Source organism: Apodemus sylvaticus, chromosome 11, assembly GCF_947179515.1.
Source record: "Apodemus sylvaticus chromosome 11, mApoSyl1.1, whole genome shotgun sequence".
NCBI classification, from domain to species: domain Eukaryota; kingdom Metazoa; phylum Chordata; class Mammalia; order Rodentia; family Muridae; genus Apodemus; species Apodemus sylvaticus.
In genome coordinates, this window is record NC_067482.1 from 78344512 (window position 1) to 78361094 (window position 16583).

The following is a 16583-nucleotide window of genomic DNA, read 5'->3' on the forward strand; positions in this document are numbered from 1 at the left end:
TAAATTTTAATGTAAAAAAGAATTATAATGAGCCATCTCATTGACAAAGGCACTTGTTGCCAAGCCTGACAACCTGAGTTTAAAGACTGACAACATGGAGGAAGGAAAGAGCCTGTCCCCACAGACATCCCCCACAAAGGGGCCACAGCATATGCATGCATGCACTATTGTAAGGGTTTTTACCTTGAATCTGTTGATAAGCCCAATTGCCAGCCGAGGACATGTTGGTTTGCTTACCTTTCTCTTTCTGGCATCTTTTTAGATCCACGAGAGCGAGTGAAAGAAGATGACTTGGATGTTGTTCTCAGCCCACAGAGGCGAAGCTTTGGAGGTGGCTGCCATGTGACAGCTGCTGTTAGCTCCCGACGCTCTGGTAGTCCATTGGAGAAAGACAGTGATGGGCTTCGCCTGCTTGGTGGACGAAGGATTGGCAGTGGAAGGATAATTTCTGCCCGGGCCTTTGAGAAGGATCACCGTCTCAGTGATAAGGACCTGAGAGACTTGAGAGACCGAGACAGAGAGAGGGACTACAAGGACAAGCGTTTCAGGGTTTGTCCTCTAACCCCCTTGGTTCTCAAGTGCTTGGATTTTTTTTTTTAATTTATTTATTATATGTAAGTACACCGTAGCTGTCTTCAGACACTCCAGAAAAGACTGTCAGATCTCATTACAGATGGTTGTGAGCCACCATGTGGTTGCTGGCATTTGAACTCAGGACCTGAACGAGCAGCCAGTGCTCTTAACTGCTGAGCCATCTCTCCAGTCCTGAGTGCTTAGAAATTTGATGCTCGCCTCCTTTATACTGAATTTCTATGTTGATGCTCTCATAATGGTGGAGAATCAAACTCAGGGCCGCACCTTGTTGGCAAGTGCCCCAGCATAGTCTGAGTTGCATATTCCTAACACCCTCCCACTCCCACTCCCACTCCCCCCCCCCCCAGTTACTTTGAAAAGCTGGGGATCACAGACCTCTCACAGAGAACTCAGAAGGCAGTGCAAGAATGGGGATGCACTCCAGATGCAGGGCACACAGCATCTGTGTTTCAGCTTCTGTCATCAATTCATTAAGACTGGCTACAGTGGCGCATTAGAACTTTACAGTCATTCATTCAGTCTTGCTCTTTGTATTTCTTTCAGAGGGAGTTTGGAGATAGTAAACGTGTCTTTGGTGAGCGTAGAAGAAACGACTCATACACTGAGGAAGAACCAGAATGGTTTTCAGCTGGACCCACCAGTCAGTCTGAAACCATAGAGTTGACTGGCTTTGATGATAAGATTCTAGAAGAGGATCACAAAGGGAGAAAAAGAACAAGGCGGCGGACTGCCTCTGTGAAGGAAGGTCAGTACCAATTTTCAACTTGTTTTGAAATAATGACATGATGATTGCTTTAATATCAGTTAGTGATGGGTGTCAGTTTGTAAATGGTAAGTTTTTAGTGTTCTGGCTTTATTTTGGGGGGTCTATTTGTAAAGACCTTGCCTGTCAAATCTTTTAGGCATGTATACCTTTATCATGATATGAAATCTGGCTTTATTTTGGGGGGTCTGTTTGTAAAGACCTTGCCTGCCAAATCTTTTAGGCATATATACCTTTATCATGATTATGAAATATACTCCTAAGAACTCAGACTTGGGGCTAGAGAGATGGCTCATTGGTTAAGAGCACTGACTGCTCTTCCAAAGGTCCTGAGTTCAAATCCCAGCAACCACATGATAGCTCACAACCATCTATAACAAGATCAGACGACCTCTTCTGGCATGCAGACATACATGCAGGCAGAATACTGTAATAAATAAGTCATTTTTAAAAAAAAAAAAAAAAAAAAAAAAGGACTCGGACTTGGGGCTGGAGAGATGGTTCGGTGGTTAATATCATTGGTTATTCTTCCAGAGGACCTGGGTTTAGTTTCTAGCACCCACATGATAGATTATAACTGTAACTCTAGTTCCAGGGGATCCAGCACCCACATACATGCAGGTAAAACACTAATGTATATAAAATAAAAATAAATTTTATAATAGAAAAAAGAACTTAGACTCTCCTGGGTACTTATTTCAAGTATAGTTGGAAAAAATACATATGTTTGGCAGATATTAGGTAATGGGAAAGCTCTTAATGATAATTAGTATCAACTTCCAAATAAGTTAAAACAAACTTGGGGGGCTGGAGAGATGGCTCAGCGGTTAAGAGCACTGTCTGCTCTTACAGAGGTCCTGAGTTCAAGTCCCAGTAACCACATGGTGGCTCACAACCATCCGTAATGAGATCTGATGCCCTCTTCTGGTGTGTCTGAAGATAGCTACAGTGTATTTACATATAATAAATAAATAAATAATTTAAAAAAACAAACAAACTTGGAAATATATTTTAAATTGAGAATAAAGGAGACATCATAATACTTTTCTGTTTTCTTTTTTGTTTGTTTTTGTATACTTTAAGTGCAGTAGGCTTTTGTTTTTTTAAGTGTCGGCACATACTCTTCTGGTTCAGGGAATTCATAGATAACTTTGGAGATTCTGAGGGTTTTTGTTGTTGTTGTTGTTGTTGTTGTTGTTTGAGACAGGGTTTCTCTGTGTACCCCAGGCTGTCCTGGAACTAGTTCTGTAGACCAAGCTGGCCTCAGCCTTAGATATCTACCTGCCACTGCCACTTAAGTGCTAGGATTAAAATCAGGTGCCAACACCACCCACTTGGGAGATTCTGCTCAATTGCCTTTGAGAGATACCAGTGTCTCTCTCCACCAGAATCAAGTATCATCAGCCAGTGTGGCTGTATAACTGATGTGAGAGACCAAGCTTCTGTTGAAAATAATGTGTTCTGTGTCTGAGATAAAATTCAAATGTCAGCCATTTGTGCGGGGTTTTGTTCTGGGACAAGGTCTCATGTAGCCCAGACTGGCAGGCACCAAATCCAATGTAGCTAAGGGTGGTCTCAGACTGTACTGTACCATAATCCAAGGCCATTATTGTTTGTTTGTTTTAATTTTGTGTGTGCATTGCTGGAGGTACAATCAACTCAGAGCCTTCATGTATACTGGGCAGGCACTCTAGTCTGAGCTACCTCCCAGGCCAACAGTGTTTCTCTTAAGTTGATTTAGAGTTATTGCTGTAGTAGAGATAGAGCCAGGTCCTTGAACTTGTGAAGCAAATGCTCTACCACTGAGGGATATCTGTAATCCTTCGTTGGTTTTCTGTTGGTTTTGAGTTTGCTTTTTTGGTTGCCTTGTTTTGTCTTGTCTTTAAGATGAGTACACTGTTGCTGTCTTCACACACTAGAAGAAGACATTAGATCCCATTACAGATGGTTGTGAGCCACCATGTGGTTGTTGAGAATTAAACTCAGGACCTCTGGAAGAGCAGTCAGTGCTCTTAACGGCTGAGCCATCTCTCCAGCCCCTGGCTTTTGTGTTATTGTTTTGTTTTTTGACATAAGATGTGACTTGGAAATGTAATCATGCATAACTTTGATTTTCTGGTTTTCCTTCCCCACCTGAGTTCTGGGATTATAGGCATGTGCCAGTAAGCTCAGTTTTATGCAGAGGAGGAGAATTCAGCTGACGGATTCATACATGGTTTATTTTGTGTTTGGTTAGGGTTTTTCAACTTTTTTCTTTGTATACATGCACATATGTGCTAGGAGGCCTGAATTGCCACATCAACAGACAGTTATGATTCCTGATGTAGGTGCTACAATCTGAACTCAAGATCCTCAGGATGAGCATATATATTCTTAGCCACTGAGTCATGACTCTAAACGATATTTGTTTTGGGGTGTGTGTGTGTGTGTTAACCAGTTGTAAAAAGTAGATTTGGGGTTTTCAGGGGTTTTTTTTATTTTGTTTGTTGGTTTGTTGGTTGGTTTTCTGTTTTGGTCATATTTTGCCTTAAACTAAAAAAAAGTGGACATTTCTGACTTTCAGATATTCCTGACCTTGAAGATTAAGACAGAGCTCATTAGAGCAGGATATCATCCTGTAAAGATCTGTCTCACTAGAGAACTGCTGTAATAAATACCAGTATTTTTTAAAGGGGAGATCAGTGTACTTAAGAAAAAAATTTTTAAAGGCAGGGTTGGTTTACTAGAAGGGGTAACAGTCGAACTTTACATTGGTCATGGACTATAGCCAAACTTAAAGACAAATAAAAATTGCCCATGTACAGTGATACCAGATGCATGTATAAACAGTGCCAAATAATTTGGCTTCACTTCCTAGTACTCACATCAAGCAGCTCAAAAGCACATGTATATGTTAGGCATTCACCAAGAGGGAGCCAATGCCTTCTTCTCTGGCCTTACAGATACCTGCACACATTATGCCATACAATACACACGAACACATATATACACACATACTAAGTAAATATCATTTTTTTCCTTTTTTTTTTTTTTTAAAGAAAAACCACTATACTGTAGAAAACTTGGCATATTTAGGAGTGGGTCCACAGTCCTTTTCCTACTCTGTTAGTGTTTTGGCTACTTAGCAAGAACTTTTTTTTCTTCCAGTTCCCAGAGAAAGGGTACTAAGTGATTTATTATAGGAAGTGCCATACCTACAGAAGAAGAAGTCTGTTTACAATCACATGTGTCTTCTGCATGTTTATTGATGGCTACAGGCACAGAGTAAGACTGGGTATGTAACTGAACAGGTGGTTTCTGTCTTGGTTTTGTTTTCAGGCATAGTGGAGTGCAATGGAGGGGTGGCTGAAGAGGACGAGGTGGAGGTGATTCTGGCCCAGGAGCCCTCTGCTGATCAGGAAGTTCCAAGGGATGTCATCCTGCCTGAGCAGTCCCCAGGAGAATTTGACTTTAATGAATTCTTCAACCTTGATAAGGTGCCATGCTTGGCTTCGGTGAGTGTAATAACACATTTGTAAACATGGATGGAGGGGCTAGAGGATTGCTCAGTGCATAAAACCCTTGCTGTGCAATTGTGAAGACTGAATGAAATTTAGATCTCTAGAACTCAAGTAAATGTTGGGGCACCATGATGGTCCTCCAGTAACCCCAGCTCACCGAAAGTGGAGACAGGTTTCTTGGAGCAAGCTGAACTTGCCCTGTTGGTGAGCTCTGGGCTCAAATGGAGACCGTGGTTCAATGTATAGAGAGTGATAAAATGCCTAGCATCAACCTATTGACCTCTGCTTACACACAGCACATGCTCCCAAACACATGTGTGCCCCACACAGAATTGTCCATATATACCTGCCCCATACACACATTCATGCACACGCGTGTGCACAAATTAAAAAAATTACAGAATCTGGGTGTGGAGGTGTGCACCTAGAATCTTAGCACTTGGGATGCTGAGATGAGTTTGAGTCTGAGGTTAGCTGGAGCTATATTGTCATTTTAAGGCCTGCTTGACTGCATAGTAAAACCCATCTTTTTTTTTTTTTTTTTTAATTAAAGTATAGAATAGAGTTTATTCAGGCATGGGGAGGGGAGTTAAGGGGGTAGTAGAGGCAGACAGAGGGAGAGAATAGAGAAGCAGAGGCCAGGGCAATGGTGGTGCACACCTTTAGTCCCAGCACTTGGGAGGCAGGGGCAGGCAGGATTTCTGAGTTCATTCAAGGATAGCCTGGTCTACAGAGTGAGTTCCAGGACAGGCAGGTTTACGCAGAAAAATCCTGTCTCAAAAAAAAAAAAAAAAAAAAGGAGAGAGAGAGAGAGAACCTTAACTTTGGGCTGGTGAGATGACTCAGTGGTTAAGAGCGCCGACTCTTCTTCTGAAGGATCTGAGTTCAAATCCCAGCAACCACATGGTGGCTCACAGCCATCTATAACGGGATCTGACGCCCTCTTCTGGTGTGTCTGAAGACAGCTACAGTGTACTTACATTAAATAAATAAATAAATAAATAAATAAATTATGTATGTATGTCCTATTTAAAAAAGAGAGAAGCAGAGCCCTGCCGTGACTGTGTGATGAAAGGGGAGAGGGAAGGAGAGCCCAAGAGGGGGCAAGAGAGAGGCTGAGAGTGAGAGAATAAGAGAGAGAAGAGAGGTTGTAAAACTCATATTTAAAAATTTGTTTAATTTAAAAAGGATGAAACAGCTAATTATGGTTAAATTTGACCTAGTGTTTCTTGTTTTCCCCAGGGATGGGTATCTTTTTTTGTTGTTGTTTTGAGACAGTGTCATTGTATATCCTTAAATGGCCTCGAACTCAGAAATTAAAGGCCTCTATCACCACTCCCCAAATATATATGTATACACTTTTTAATTTAAAAAACCCTCTACTAAGGATAGCTAACATCACATCTCCCAGCTCTTCCATCATCCAATAGCTGAAAAGGACATAGCAAAAATATCCTGACTTAGAAATCAAAGCTGTGCCCATTTCCTGTGCAGGAAAGAGGTTCTGCTGTTATTGCTCCTATGTTGAAAATGACCAAACTTGCCAGGTGTGATAGTGAATGTTTTTAGTCTCAACACTTGGGAGGCAGTGACAGAAATGAGTTTGAGGCCAGCCTGATCTGCAGAATGAGATCTAGGTTAGCCAAGACCACACAGAGAAACCCTGTATAAAAAGGGGGGGGGGGCAGTGGTGGCACACACCTGTAATCCCAGTACTCAGAGGCAGAGGCAGGTGGGTTTCTGAGTTCGAGGCCAGCCTGGTGTACAGAATGAGTTCCAGGACAGCCAGAGCTACACAGAGAAACCCTGTCTTGACAAAACCAAATCCAAAAAAAAAGGAAAAGGAAAAGAAAAACCAGTATTTTCAGAGTATTTTCAGGTTTCTTTTAAACCTCAAGCCCTTAGGGGTTTTTTGTTGTTGTTTTTAGATGAATATTTTCACAAATGTGTAAAAGTGTTCGTGTTCTTGAATATAAAATTTTACAAAACACAAAACTGGGACCAGGAGAGTTTGTTTAGTGGTTAAGACCAATATCTGCTCTTAGGGACCATTATCTACATGGAAACTCACAACTATCTCTTCACTGCAATTCCCGGGTATCTAGCCCCCTCATCTGGCCTCCAGTAAGCAGGCAAAATGTTCATAGTGTTTTAAAATTTATATAATAAAATTTAAAGTTTAAATCGCCAAATTTTAAAAAGAAAACAAAGTTGGTAACAGAGCAAAACATCAAAATTACTCCCTCCCTGGGCAGTGGTGGTGCTCGCCTTTGATCCCAGCTTTCGGGAGGCAGAGGCAGACAGGTCTCTCAGTTTGAAGCCATTCTGGTCTACATAGTGAGTTCCAGGACAGTCAGGGCTCCACAGAGTAAAACTGTCTCAGAAAAACAGAAAATATAGTCTCAATACTTTAATATCTTGAGAAAATGTACAGGTAACTTTATATTTATTCCCTTTGTGTCTTCTGACTTCTATTTAGTAAGATTATATTAATTAGGATAAAATGCAAAGCCATCATTTTTATTTGTAAATTAAAATTCTTAGTAGATAAAGAATTTTACTTTTAAAATGTTTTTTTAATTTGTCTATTTTATGCATATGAGTACACCACTATTACTGTCTTCGGACACACCAGAAGAGGCACCATGTGGTTGTGAGCCACCATGTGGTTGTTGGGAATTGAACTTTTTTTTTTTTTTTCCGAGACAGGGTTTCTCTGTGTAGCCCTGGCTGTCCTGGAACTCACTCTGTAGACCAGGTTGGCCTTGAACTCAGAAATCGCCTGCCTCTGCCTCCCAGTGTGCTGCGATTACAGGCATGGGTCACCACCGCCCGGAAAAGTTTACATTTTTTAAACATTGAAACAGTAACTACACCTTTTTGTTTTTGGGGTGTTTTTGGGGTGTTTTGTTCTGGGGTGTTTTTGTTTTGGTTTGGATTTGGGGTTTTTTTTATATAATTGCTGTTTACGCCAAATTGGTAGTATTTTGCCTGTGCTCATTTGTTCCACTGCGAAGTATCATTTCGGGTACTTCTATACCCACTGTCTGTGCTCTGACTGGAGCTGTTGTTCCTCTGTGTGTTCTTCCTTTTGATGCTTGTGTTTTGAGACAGGGTCTCAATGTCTTGTCCAGGCTGCCCTCACCTCTCAAGTGCTAGAGTTACATGTGTGGCACCACCATTAGTTGGAATAATGATAATATCCTAGAATTAATTTCTATCCTCTGGCTTCTCGAGGTTGTCAAGATTGAATTGAATTTTTCAGTCGGGAGAACCAACAGTTTCATTCAGGCATTCCTTTTTAAGCAATGCCTGACTGAAGCCATCATCATCACTCTGATGCTGACTAGTTTTGAAACTAAGTCTCCTGAGAAGATGGCCTTTCTAATGGGACAAATGGTAGAGCGCTGCAACACTCTACCGTGGAGACTTTGCTGTCTGTGCTTAGGGGGTCTCTGCTTTTCGTGCCCAAATTTCCATTGCTCAGAAAAGGTCCAGGAAAGGGAAGAAGAAGGCTCAGTCCCTAAGTTCTGAAAGTGGTTTTGGGTCAGCAGTGTCAAAGGGAATTTCAGAGTCAGTGGCTTAACATTTAACCTCAATGGTCTTTGCACCTTAACCCCTTTGCCTTTCTTATCAGATGATAGAAGATGTTCTAGGGGAAGGGTCGGTCTCTGCCAGCCGCTTCAGTAGGTGGTTCTCTAACCCAAGCCGGTCAGGGAGCAGATCCAGCAGCCTTGGATCCACACCTCATGAAGAACTTGAGAGACTGGCAGGTAAGGACTTCACATCTAGTCTTGGGTGTCAGGTGGGCCTTCCCTGCTGTGCTTCATTTCTTCCTTAATCAGTGGTCTACTAGGGTTAAAGAGGTTTTGGATACTGAAAAGCCTTCAGTTTCTATTCTTTTTATGCTGTGGAAGGGATGTTTTTAATTCTCCATGGGACCAACTGTGACATTTATTTACAAAATCAGGTTTGGAGCAAGCCGTCCTCTCTCCTGGACAGAACTCGGGGAATTATTTTGCTCCCATACCATCGGAAGAACATGCTGAAAATAAAGTGGACATTTTAGAAATGCTACAAAAAGCCAAAGTCGATTTAAAGCCTCTTCTTTCTAGCCTTTCTGCAAATAAAGAAAAACTTAAGGAGAGCTGTAAGTATTTGTTGAGAATCTGCTTTAGCTATTATTTTAAATTTCCGCGTTCTTAAATGTTCTAAGAAAAGAATAGTTTTAATGTACTACTTCTCATCAAGTCAGGCGATACCAGCAATTTAGTGTTTTTCAAGAAGATCCAAGCATGGTGCCACGCGGCCTTGAGCTCTGGCTGGCCTAGATTTGTTATATGTTATATGTTAACTCCGAGAACCTCTGCCTCTGCCTCCAGAGTGCTCATATTAAAGGTGTGAGCTCCACCCGTCCTCTCTGGTTTTTCCTTGAGGCCCAGTCATAGCAGCAGCCCAGTGAATGCTTCTGTCCTTCCAAGCATAGCCTGCCTGCTCTTCACAACACTGCTGCCATTTGCCATGTTCTCACTTAGGCAACAAGTTAGTGCCTGGAGACCACAGTGAGGCCTTGCTACTGTTAAATTATCTGGATTCTTGTCCCTGGTAGAAGAGTCTGGGAAGATTTATTACAAAGTATCTTTCTGTGTGACAGATAGGATGAAGTGTTTTGAGACAGTGTCTCTTTATGTAGTTCTGCTTATTCTGGAACTCACTATGTAGAGATCTTACCAAGGTTTGAAATCTCATACCCCATAGTTCTGCCATCCCAGTTTCTAGCATCTAAATATTTTTGGTGTAGTTTATTCCATTTCTTCCTTTTTTTTTTTTTTTGAGTACACTGTAGCTATCTTCAGACAAATCAGAAGAGGGCATCGGATCCCATTACAAATAGTTGTGAGCCACCATGTGGGTGGTAGAAATTGAACTCAGGACCTCTGGAAGAGCAGTCAGTGCTCTTAACAGCTGATCCATCTCTCCAGCCCCCATTTCCTTTTTCAACTATTTATTTATGTGAAGGTATATTGTAGAAACTTATTAATTACCAACCCAGTGTTTCTACCCTTCCTTTGACCCCTTAGTTCCTGGATAAAAGACAAATATGGCCTTTATATTTACAGTAAGCCTTAAACAGCACAACAGCTGGGCATCTGCCTACCTTTGATGTTGTTAAAATCTACTTTCCTATCAATAACCCCAAGTTATTACTTAATACTTACTGTGTTTCACCTGGGCTGCACTTAACTCCACTTGGCCAGCCCTCTGGGCCACGTTTTTTTAATGGCTCATGGTGGCTGCTTCTTCCTCCTGCACCTTCTTCTCTGACCTCAAGTCCAGTAAACCTAAACCCCATGTCTCTGCCCAGCTGACGGCTGTTGGCATCTTTATTTACCAATCAGAAATCATTTGGGGGCAAAGTCTGCATGTTTGGGACAACCAGGTCCTAGGAGGCCTGTACTTAGCATTGCAATAGATAACAAAATACCAAACCTGAACAAATGAAAGTGAAACTCGGTATGTGCCCAAAGTGGTGAGATATACAGGTTCTCTGAAACTAGAGTTATGGGCAGTTGTGAGCTGTCTGGTATGGCTACTGGGAATTGAAGTCAGGACCTCTGTAGGAATAATATGGGCTCTTAATCACTCAGTCATTTCTTCAGACGTGTCACTCTCCCTTTCTACTATAAACCCTCTCTGTTTTTGAGACTGGGTCTCTTTAGTCCTGAGACTCACTGTGTATGGCTGGCCTATGCCTCCTTAGGTCCTGGGATAAAAGGTGTCAACCCTCCCTTTCGGTGTCTGTAATTTCAGCCTTATTCCTAACTGATCTTAATTGTTCAGGTTGCCTATTTTAGTGTCAGCCTTTTTGACGGCCTTACTTCAGTGATAAAATAATTGTCATTGGCAGCCAGTGAGAATTCTTTCTAAATACCCTTTACTTGGTGTAACAAGAACTTTCTCAACTTCTCAGCACATTCAGGGGTTGTACTTTCAGTGGAAGAGGTAGAAGCAGGGCTGAAGGGCTTGAAGGTGGACCAGCAAATGAAGAATTCAACTCCCTTCATGGCAGAACATTTAGAGGAGACCCTGAGTGCTGTGACTAGCAATCGACAGCTCAAGAAAGATGGAGATATGACTGCATTCAACAAACTAGTTAACACCATGAAAGCTAGTGGGACTTTGCCTACCCAGCCCAAAGTCAGTGTAAGTATTCAGTACCACCTTACCCAGCCTCTCCCTGTTACTGTATCACCTTCCACTGCAATAATAAATGGGTTTGATAAAGGTATTCTGAGTACTTTGGAAATTTCTTTAGAACTTGTTTGGTCTTTGGAAATTTCTTTAGAAGTTGTTTGGACTTTGGTGTGTGTTTATTCCTTAATTATGGATATTGATTTGTTATTAGAAAAGGCACATCTGTGAATAATGTGTATGTTTGGGACATACATTCAATTCATAGGATGATTGAATAATTCAATCTGTTGCATCAGTTAATGCAATAACTTTAATGAAGTCCTTTCCTAAGAAAGGAAAGTAATTGAGTTGTGGATTTTTTCACCCAGTTTGGAGAAACACATACCTAGTATGTGGGGTTATCGATGCAAAAAGGAGAGAAAAATAAGAAATTGATCCCTTGTGCTGAACTGATCATAGTGATGTGTGCCTGTAACCCTAGTGTCTGAGAGGATCAGGAGCTCAGGACCAGGTAGGGCCACCTGATACCTAGTTGTTTTATTTTGTTTTCAACCCCCACCCCCCACCCCACCTCTACCCTCCAGATAGTTTGTCTGTGTATCCCTGGATGTCCTGGAACTCAGACTGTAAACCAGGCTGTTGACAAACTCAAAGATCTCCCAGCTTCTGCCTTCTAAATGTTGACATTAAAGATATGAGTCACCAGTGCCTAGCCATAGACAATTTTATAGTAAATTTTTATAAGATTTATTTAATTTTTTCTGTATGACCATTTTGTCTGTGTATATGTCTGTGCACTACTTCATGCCTGCTGCACACAGGCCCCGAAAGGACATCAGGCTGCCCTGAAACTTGAGTTTCAGATGGTTCTGAGCTACCATGTGGGTGCTAGGAAATGAATACACGTCCTCTGGAAGAGGAGCCGGTGTGCTAACCGCTGAGCAGTTTCACCGGCCTCCAATAGTGAAGTCTTTATTTTCACACTTTGTGCACACTCTCAAATATCTGGATTGCCTGCTCTCTTGATCAGACAGTCACATTGATGAATTACAATGCCAAAGGTGGTAAGGTCTGAGCATGGTGGTAAAGACTGGTAGCTCCATCACTACTTGGAAAGTGGGATCAGGATAATTAACAAATTCAAAGGATAGCCTGGTCCTGAGAGCCTCCTCCCTCCCTTTCCCCCTCCCCCAAATAAATATCAAAGATATGAGATTTTGTTTTATTTTGGTTGTTTTTTGTTTTGTTTTGTTTTTGTTTTTGTTTTGTTTAAAAAGACAGGTTTTTCTGTGTTGCCTTAGCTGTCATGAAACTTATCAGACTCAGAATCAGACATCCACCTGCCTCTGCCTCCTGAGTGTTCAGATTAAAGATCTGTGTCACCACATCTGGCCACCATAGTGTTTCATACAACAGTTACTCTTGTTAATTTACTAATAGTAAAAAGCTGTGATTGATTTTGTTGTTCATTTTAAGGGATAAATCTAGTTTGTGCAGATTTATATTTTAAATTGTGACCCCCACCTTTTAATTACCGTGTCATCTCTCCAGCCCCTAATGCAAATCTATAACATATAGTGATTTGTATCATAATGGTGTTTAGAAAGTGAGTTTCAGGCTTGGTTTTCTTTTTTTTTTTTCTTTTTCTGGGTTTTTTGGGTTTATTTTTCCGTTTTTTTTTTGTTGTTGTTGTTGTTGTTGTTTTTTGTTTTTTTGTTTTTTAGTTTTTTTGGATTTGGTTTTTTCGAGACAGGGTTTCTCTGTGTAGCCCTGGCTGTCCTGGAACTCACTCTGTAGACCAGGCTGGCCTCGAACTCAGAAATCCGCCTGCCTCTGCCTCCCAGAGTGCTGGGATTACAGGCGTGCACCACCACTGCCCGGCTCAGGCTTGGTTTTAATGTCACACTATCCCTTGTATACAAAAGGATGGGGAAGCAAGATAGATGTAAAGAATGAAGCCTAGTTTCAGTTGCTGTGTTATAGCAAGTCTGTCAGATTGAATTTTGCCTCTTTTCCTCAACTTTTTGGCTAGGAACTACAAATAGTTATTGTGTGAACAGTAATAAATATTTGATTTACTATGTCTTTTTAAAAATGCATTTTAAAAAGAATTTATATATGTTTACATTTTTATGGGCATATGCCACAACATGGGTACAGGTTAGAGGCAACTTGAGGGAATTGGTTTTCTCTTTGCATACTGTGTCATGGAATTGAATTTGGATTTTAAGACTTGACAACAGGAGCCTGGTGGTGGTGGCGCATGCCTGTAATCCCAGCACTCTGGGAGGCAGAGGCAGGTGGATTTCTGAATTTGAGGCCAGCCTGGTCTACAGAGTGAGCTCCAGGACAGCCAGGGCTATACAGAGAAACCCTGTCTCGAAAAAACCAAATCCAAAAAACAAAAAAGACTTGACAACAGGCACTTTTCCTGCTGATTGTCTCTCCAGCCCTGGTTGTTGTGTACCAAGTGAAGGGAGTGATTGTCAGCTTTTCTTGTCTGACCAACAGTTAAAACAGGTGCCTTTCTTTTTGCCCTTAAGAAGCAAGGTTGTACATCTCAGGTTATACTGTACAACTCAGAGGAGAAAGATCCTATAAACTGGTTCAAAGTTATTGCCACACAAAGAAGTACTGGAAACCCATGCTGTCAAATGAGGTATGATGTCACACATCCTAGCATTTGGGGGATTAAGGCCAACCTAAACTACCTAGTAAGTTTATGCTAGCATGAACTGCACAGCAAGACAGGGTTCATAAAACGAGTGGCTATAGATGCAATTCAGTACTCCTGCTGTCCTTTCCTGTCACCCTGGGGGTTGGCACTGATTATCTCTTTTTGTTTTGTTTGTTTGTTTGTTGCCTTTTTTTTTTCCAAGACAGGGTTTCTCTGTGTAGCTCTGATTGTCCTGGAACTTACTCTGTAGACAGGCTGGCTTCGAACTCAGAATTCTATCTGATTCTGCCTCCCAAGTGCTGGGATTAAAGGTGTGCACCACCACTGCCCTGCTACAATTTATCAGAAGTGGGATTCAAACCCATACCTCCAGGGGAGACTGCGAAGTTAATGCAGCGCCTTAGACTGCTCGGCCATCCTGACAACTAGTTTTTTATTCAAATCCGGTCATCGGGTTTGTTTTTCCTTCCAGTGTTAGTCTCCAAGGAAGTGGAGGCAAAAGAGTTGGGAGCAGTTGGGGGGAAGCAAGAGAAGGGAATTTGAAACCAGCGTGGGCTACATAGACAGTCTTGAAGGAAAGAGAAGGCAGTTCAGTAGTTCATATCTCAACCTTTTATTGTTTTTGTACAATATTGACCTTAAGTTGTAAGTACAGTTGATTTGATATTAGAGTTTCCATGCTTTTATGTATGCCTAGTTTCAGGTGTGGTGACACCTGGTAATAAGCGGCTAGACAAATATTTACACAAACTCAGAATTGTATCTGTTGGCTTGGTTTGCATGTGAGATCCTGCTCTACTGCTAAAGTCAGTGTCTTTAGTCCTGACTGCTGGATACTAGTTCTCATCTGATTGTGTCCATCTAAGTAATGAAGTTTATCCCCAAACTGTCTTACATGGAATTGCAGACTCCTGCTAATGTGCTAAGCCATGGAGTAAGTTGTCTCTTTATTCAAATCATCTGCACTTAGCCCTTATTCTAAAACCAATAATAAAAGGCTTGGAGCCTGCTATTGACTTGGATAGATCCATCTACTGGAAAGGGAATTGGCATCAGAATATACTTCTAGCTGAGCTTAGTGGTCACACAGTATTCAGATATCCAGTGTTGGGGGTATGGAGGGTGCAGGTTAGATACTTGTCTGTTGGCAGAGGAGATTGAATTTTGTCACACATATGAGACATTTTAAGGAGCTTAACTTATAAAATAGTAACATTTAAGTTTCTGAGGTTTTTAGTTTTATATGAGACAGGGTCTCTGTTGGTCTGGCTGTCTAGAATTCACCATGTATACCAGGCTAACTTTGAACTCAAGACTTCTGATCTCCTTGAACTGGAGTAATAGATGGTTTGTGAGCTGTCATATGGTGCTGGGCATAGTGTCCAACTTGGTCCACTGGGAGAGCAGTCAGTCTCTTAACAACTGAGCTCTCTCCAGCCCTTGTTTTTAATACTTCAGTCAATAAATCTCATTAATGACAATGATCAGTAAGGGTTCCTTCAAAGTGAAAATCTCATAAATTGTGGTATCTGTCTAACCCTTTTTTGATCATAGGGGCAGATTGTCATGGTCGCAGGAATGGACTCTGGCTTTGGGAATATTTCCTAATGACTCTTCATGCACATGGGAAGGATCCTTAGAGCTGTATGGGATAAGAGAGAGTTGGTTGAAAGTTTTCTGTGGGGGCTGGAGAGATGGCTCATTGGTTAAGAGCACTGACTACCTTTCTAGAGGTCCTGAGTTCAATTCCCAGCAACCACATGGTGGCTCACAACCATCTGTAATGGGATCTGATGCCCTCTTCTGGTGTGTCTGGAGACAGCATCAGTGTATTTATGTACATAAAATAAATCTTTAAGAAAGCTTTCTGAGATGTTGAGTATCATTCTGCTGTTAACAGTCAACTCCCTTGGGAGTTGCATATTTTTTTTGATATATATGGTCTCCAACCTATAAATTGTGTTGACATTAAAAACAGTTTTGTTTTGTTCTGTTTTGTTTAGCGAAACCTTGAAAGTCACTTGTTGGCCCCTGCTGAGATTCCAAGCCAGCCTGTTTCTAAAAACATCCTACAGGTATGTTATAATCTTACACTTATCCCTCAGAGTGACCTGTGTGTGACAGTCAGATATACTTTTGCTACGTAAGGTTATGCTGCTATCCCAATGCACAGAGGGTGGAGTGCAATGGCTTTAAATGTTTCTAGTTTACCAGTTTGTTGTTTCTTTGGAACTTGATTATCTAATCTGTATCTGTAGCACTAACTTAAAGCAAATGTTGGTAGCTAAACATTTGGGGAAATGTCTTTTATGTATAGATGCCAGATCCTCAGTGCTGCAAGGAAGAGTCATTGGCTAACTTCCAAAACTGAATTGATATTTCAAAGCTTTTGACTAGAAAGAAGAAATAGGTTTGTTCACAGGGATCTGGCATTTCTGCCTATAGGAACTTCTGGGTCAACCGGTTCAGAGACCTGCTTCTTCCAATCTTCTCAGTGGCCTTATGGGGAGTTTGGAGCCTACTGCATCTTTATTGAGCCAAAGAGCGCCCTCTCCTCCAATGTCACAGGTGTTTCGAACTCAAGCAGCCTCAGCAGACTACCTTCAACCAAGGATACCATCACCAATTGGTAACTAGTGTTTTAGCAGTTGTGGAGATTGAGCCGAGAGCCTCATGCCTGCTAGTTAAGCACTCCACCACTGACTCGGGTTCCCAACTAATAACTGCTCATAAGCATGCCCGTTTTCTTTTTTTGGTTTGTTTTTTTGGGGAGGGGGTGGGTTTTTGGGGGTTTTTTTTTTGTTTTGTTTTGTTTTGTTTGTTTGTTTTTTCCGTGACAGGGTTTTTCTCTGTG

General features: G+C 41.5%; 1 protein-coding gene across 2 annotated transcripts in view; it reads left to right on the forward strand.

Moving 5' to 3' along the window:
- Positions 1–16583, forward strand: part of Eif4enif1 (eukaryotic translation initiation factor 4E nuclear import factor 1) — a 47202-nt gene that overhangs the window by 21062 nt on the left and 9557 nt on the right. For both annotated transcript variants that reach the window (XM_052198441.1, XM_052198442.1), the window contains exons 5-12: positions 263–549; positions 1138–1339; positions 4676–4851; positions 8495–8630; positions 8828–9007; positions 10829–11061; positions 15733–15804; positions 16175–16358. In XM_052198441.1, the coding sequence (XP_052054401.1) occupies positions 263–549; positions 1138–1339; positions 4676–4851; positions 8495–8630; positions 8828–9007; positions 10829–11061; positions 15733–15804; positions 16175–16358 (1470 nt within the window). The remainder of the gene's footprint in view (positions 1–262; positions 550–1137; positions 1340–4675; positions 4852–8494; positions 8631–8827; positions 9008–10828; positions 11062–15732; positions 15805–16174; positions 16359–16583) is intronic.